Source organism: Tupaia chinensis, unplaced genomic scaffold (genome assembly GCF_000334495.1).
Source record: "Tupaia chinensis unplaced genomic scaffold, TupChi_1.0 Scaffold000291_1, whole genome shotgun sequence".
NCBI classification, from domain to species: Eukaryota; Metazoa; Chordata; class Mammalia; order Scandentia; family Tupaiidae; genus Tupaia; species Tupaia belangeri.
The window spans coordinates 4,612,352-4,618,162 of NW_006159776.1; the positions used below are offsets into that span (position 1 = coordinate 4,612,352).

A 5,811-nucleotide genomic window follows, 5' to 3' on the forward strand; every position below is an offset into this window, starting at 1 on the left:
GAGAAATCACCCCCTGGGGGGATGGCCATAATCAATTGGTCACCGCAATCCCTTTTCCTCCATTTTCCTCTTGGGATTTTGGGCATGCATGTACACACACCTGGTGCAAGTTTCAGGCCACCGAGTCCAGGACTCAAACCATGGTCAGCCATATGGGAGTCCAGCAACAAAACCATTATGCCATCTGCTGGTCATAATAAAAAATCTTTTTTTGGCAATTAAAAGAAACAAATGTCCCCTGAGCACAGAACAAAGAAAAAGAACCACAGGTCTATGATGTTTTCTTTTTTAAACGAAGTGATGAATATTGGTTATAAATATTAGCTATACTGAAAATAAATCACAATGCAACTTGGCAATAAAAAGGGAAAAAAGGACCTTTCTAGGGTAACTCATTTCCCGAGGTCCCTAAAGAGGTTTACTAGAGCAGAAGAGACCCGTTCATTGCTGGTCTCTAAGTGGACACCTCAGCATTGCTGGTGGGTGGCAGAACTTCCACCAGTTCAAGCCAGACTTCTTTATCCATCAAACCAGCCTTACTGTTTGCATCTGAAAGGCCGCTTGCCTGCCTTCTGATCCATGGAACTGTGTTTCTTTCTTGCCCCATCCAACAGTGATGAACTTGCCTAGAGAACAATGTAGAAAATGTAAGACAAATAAGCTAAATAAAGCAATTTTATTGCTATTCTTCACAAAGTTAGGCACTGACATGACTTGGGTCCTTTAAGATGGCTCAATAAATTGACCAAAGGTCAATATTTTTAAAACACCTGTATTCCACAATACTTCTGAAATTCTGAAGAACTTCAAAGACCTCTACTTTCCCATAAAATGCAGATCTGAATCTAATCAACAGAAACAAAACTCAGCCTTCTATCCCATCTCTCGTTTTCTTCTCCCCAAAATTGTACCCCAGAAGTGCCCCCCTATTTCTAGCTTATACAGTCTCTTTCACTAAAATGCCAGCCGAAGCCTTTCCTAGAGTTTGGGCAGGAGCCATCTATGTGAGTTTAAGCACAAATTTGTATTTCCTAGTTCACTGACAAGGCCAACCCTCAGAACTAGAGAGGCCCCAGAGGTATGTCTTTTTACGATCTGATATGGGCTCAGACATTTAGTAAATGGGATTTAAGCTTCACAGTTCTTTAGGCTTATGATGTGGTTATTAGAGGACAAGAAAATTATCAAAACTGAGAAGGAATAAACAATGTTTCAAAGCTATACTCACTTTCACCAAAATCATCCTGGTGGATTTGCTGTTCCATGATTGGTTCAAAGTCTTTTGTCATCATAATTAGAGTCTGTTCACCTTAGAAGGATACAAACAAGAATGATTTTGATTTTATGCAACGAAATGATCATTCCATAAATTGCTATGGTACTGAAAGCTACAGAGCTGCAGTGGAAGAATTACAGTCAGGGTAGGATAAACCATTCATTCACTGTGCTTTAACCTAAAAAAAAATCCTGTGCCTGGATAAGTGACCTGGTGTTAATCCACAGCTACTATGTATGTAAAGCTGAGCAGAAAATTCCATATAGCAGGCCAGCCAGTGGTATGGTGGTTAAGGCAGCTGAATCCCATGTGGCCAACTATACTGTTCAAGTCCTGGGCCCAGTGACTTGAAAAATACTCCAGGCATGTGTGCCCACAATCTCAAAGGAACATAGAGGAGAAAAGACTATAGTACGGCCATCTCACTTGGGGGTGCCTTCTCACTTTCCCTCTCTCCCTCTCGCCAGTAAGTGCGTGTGCACTATAGTAAATTAAAAAGAAAAAAAGGAAAAGTCCACACAGTTCTCCTCCACTGAGATCAACACTTCTAATTTTAAACATCTCTTCCAATATATGCCTCATCAGCAGTTCTGGTTTACTGAACTCACCTGAAATGAAGAAACCTAAAGGTCAAAAACTGGAATGCAAGAGAAATTTTTAGAATCTGTTTACATGGAACTTTTGTTCTTAGAGTAGATTAAGATAAATATTGCTGACTTTTCTTTTTTTTTTTTTTTGGCTATAGGACATATGTGCTCACCAATAGAGACATGGAGAGAGAAAGTGAGAAATCATCCTCTAGGAGGGATAGCCACGCCACAATCCCTTCTCCTCTCGGGATTTTGTGAACACACGTCTGGCCTGAGTTTCAAGCTTCTAGGTCCAGGGCTGGAACAATGTTAGGCCATATGGGAGCCCAGTGCCTTGGCCACTATTGCTGACATTTTAAACTGCAGCTGTGAAATTAGCAGCCTCCCCTGATTTTATGATTTTGTTTCCTATTTCTAAGACTGAAAAACTTACATAAAATGCTTCTTGTAACAAAATACTACCAAAAGGGTAAAAATCAAATTGGAAAACCACATTTGCTCAGCATTATAAACTGGTATAACAATATTTCACTATTTGAAGAAATATTTTGAAACTTAAAAATCCCAAAACGTAAGCCTATAAGATATTAGGAATATTTTATAAAAGTCACTTAGATACCAGTACAAGCTTACCAGTGGCAAGAAGCACCAGCTCCTGATCAGGACTCCAGCTCATGACAGAGATACCACTGGCCACACTCCCCACACATTCCAGCTAAGAAAGAAACAATGCAAACCGGAGATTAAAACACAAGCACCTGGCGACATTTACAACAACCTCAATCAAAACAATTGCTCAACAAACACTGCTTCTGTAACAGGTATGGAGAGATTAGACATGCCACTAGGCACAGAGATTGGAAATGGACACGCTACTCCTCCCAGAGCTATCTATGACAGAGGATAAGAGTTATAGCTGAGATCTCTGGGAAGTAAAGTGGGTCTCAGAGCAGAGAATGACAAATGGCCCAGGTGAATCCAGAGAAGTTTTTCTAAGGAGGAATCTCAAAGAGTGACAATATGGTCAGGAGAGCGAGATAAAAGGAAAAGCACAGTGCTGAGACACACAGGTATAAAGAGCAGTTAAAAACCTGATGCAGGGGGACCAGCAGTTGGTGTAATGGCTATGTTGCTGGACTTGCACGTAGTCGACTGCAGTTCGAGTCCCGGACCTGGTGGCTTAAACTCACGCTGGGTGCATGTGCGTGCATGCCCAAGAGCCTGAGAAGAGAATGGAGGAGAAAGGATTGCAGCATGGTCATCCCCTAGGGGGGTAATTTCTCACTTACTTTCTCTCTGTCTTTCCAGCGAGCATACGCACCCTATAGCAAAAAACCTTTCCAAAAAAAACAAATACCTGATGCAGATATAGCATAAGGTATACAGAGAAATGTACACGGAAATAGAAATGACAAAAGGGTGAAACTAAAAAAAATTTGGGAAACAGTGTAAGTTCTTATAAGTCACAAAAAGGAACACAAATTTTCTTGCAAACAATAAAGAAGCCACACAGCAGCAGGGACAATACCATTAAATGGAAATAAATGGACTGGAGGAGCTTGGTAACCAGTAAAAAATTCAACAAAATATTTTGTAAGTAAAAGCACACTTTTGAACATGAGAAACACTAAGTTATACCTAACGGCTTAGATATTTCTCACTGTGAACTCAGAGTAAGTTTTTTTATTTTTTTTTTGAGAGGTTTTTGCTATAGGGCATGTGTGGTCGCCAGAAAGACAGAGAGAGACAGAAAGCGAGAAATCACCGTCCAGGGGGATGGCCACGCCGCAATCCCTTCTCCTCCATTCTCCTCTCAGGATCTTGGGCACACACACACACGCCCAGTGTGAGTTTAAGCCACCGGGTCCGGGATTCAAACCGTGGGATTCAAACGGCAGTCAACAACATGGAGTCCAACGATACAGCCATTACGCCAACTGCTGGCATAACTTACCCAGAGTAAGTTTTACTATTGCACTAAATGGAATGAGTAAAAGCAAACTGACTGATTTAGACCACCAGAGTTCAAATCCATCTAATACCTGTGTGACCATGGCCTAGTTACTTAAGCCTCAATTTAATCTGAAAAATTAGAGGCCAGTTTGTGACCTGGCAATTAAGGCTAGATACCACATAGCTGACTATATGGGTCAAGTCCTAGACCCAGCAGGTTAAAAAACATTCCAAGTGTATGTACATGCATGCCCAAAATCCCAAAAGGAAGATAAATGGAGGTAAACAGACTGTGGCATGACTGTTGCCAAATGGGGATGCTTTCTAGCCCCCCACCATCTCTCTGGCAAGCATATGTGCCCTCTGGCAAATTTTTAAATAAAAGGAAAATGGGAAACAGCAATCCGTCTTCTAAGATCAGAGTGAAGAATAAGTAAAATTCTGCACATACGCAATAAACATTTATTATATGTGATAATATTTTATCCTACTAATAGTGCTACTGTAACTCCTGTGAATAACTGATGTGCAAAAGAGATCACAATTAAGAGTAATCAAAGAAAGACAAGAAAGAAGTAAGTATTTGTGATTTGAAACCCTTGCTGTAAAGGTGAAGATGGAAATCCAGAGACTCAAACTTTATGTTAGAGGCAGCCCCGCGCCGGCCCCCGGAGCCCCGCGCCGGGCCCCCCCACTCCGGGGGGCGAGCCACGCGGCCGGGGGGCCTCCCTGCCCCTCCCTGCCTCTCTGGCCCCGGCGCACTGCAGACCCCCACAACACCATTCCTGGTAACTACAAGATGACTGCTGTGCCGCATCAGCTGATAATTATCCCTGTGTACCAGAACTGCTTTCCTGAAACTGCATTCCTTGGAGACTCACCTACACTTGTGGATCTGCCGGAGACCCTTCCTTATCCAACCCTGAGTGGAGTTTATGCTCCCTATTACCAAAAACTTTATGAGCTGATGGTTGGAACTTGTGGCCTCTCTCCCTTTACTTGTATGTATCACTTTTTCAGTAACTCTTCTGGAAGACAACTGTATATAGCAGGGATATTGTAATGGGAGAGTGAGACAGGGCAGAGGGACAAACATAGGAAAAATAAAAAAAAATAAAAAAATTAAAAAAAAAAATAAAAAAATAAAACTTTATGTTAGAATAGTAAAAGAAGCCAGTGGTAATCTCAAAATATGTATTTAATGATAGTAGACTGCTTTAGTGTCTGTAATTCAGGAACTCTAAAGGTAGCCACGAATTAGCATTCAAAACAGAAAACATAAGTCATAAACATTTTAGTAACTTCTCTAAATGAAAATAAAGGTTACAACTCAAGATGAGATTCTGTTTAACAGATAAGATTTGCACTATACAAGAATGACCAATTTTTTTTTAACTTACGTTCTGTTATTTGATCAATAGATGCAATAGACAAAACTGCAGTTTTAAAACAAGTCTGATATATAATTAATGCCAACAAATTTTTTTTTCTATAGGGCACATGTACTCACTAGAGACAGAGAAAAGGAAAGTAAGAAATCACCCCCTGGGGATATGGCCACACCACAATCCCTTCTCTTCCATCCTCCTCACAGGACTTTGGTTACACATGCGTACACACATGTGCACACCTGGAGTGCTTTTCGAGCCACCAGAGCTGGGACTTGAACTCCACAGTTGGCCATATGGGATCCAGTGCCTTAGTCACAGCATCTGCTGGTCCAACAATTTTTTTTAAAATTTGTCAGAGAACAAATGCTTTCACCAGAAACAGAGAGAGAGAGAAAGACGGGGTGGGGAGGGGGAGAAAGAGAGAGAGAGAGAGAGAGAGCACGCGCGAGCATCCCAACAATGGGGCGTGGTTATGCAGTAATTCCTTATCCCCATTTCCCCATCCTTTTGGGATTTTGGACATGCGCAGATGTACACACACGAACCCAGCATGTTTCACAAGCTACTGGGTCCAGGACTCAAACAGCATATCCAATCATGT

General features: G+C 41.5%; 1 protein-coding gene across 2 annotated transcripts in view; it reads right to left on the minus strand.

The window, feature by feature from the left end:
* Positions 1-5,811, minus strand: part of ELP1 (elongator acetyltransferase complex subunit 1) — a 74,237-nt gene that overhangs the window by 61,223 nt on the left and 7,203 nt on the right. For both annotated transcript variants that reach the window (XM_006150612.3, XM_014588647.2), the window contains exons 4-6: positions 2,500-2,581; positions 1,229-1,309; positions 541-626 (exon numbers count right to left, since the gene is read on the minus strand). In XM_006150612.3, coding sequence (XP_006150674.1) covers positions 541-626; positions 1,229-1,309; positions 2,500-2,581 — 249 coding nt within the window. The remainder of the gene's footprint in view (positions 1-540; positions 627-1,228; positions 1,310-2,499; positions 2,582-5,811) is intronic.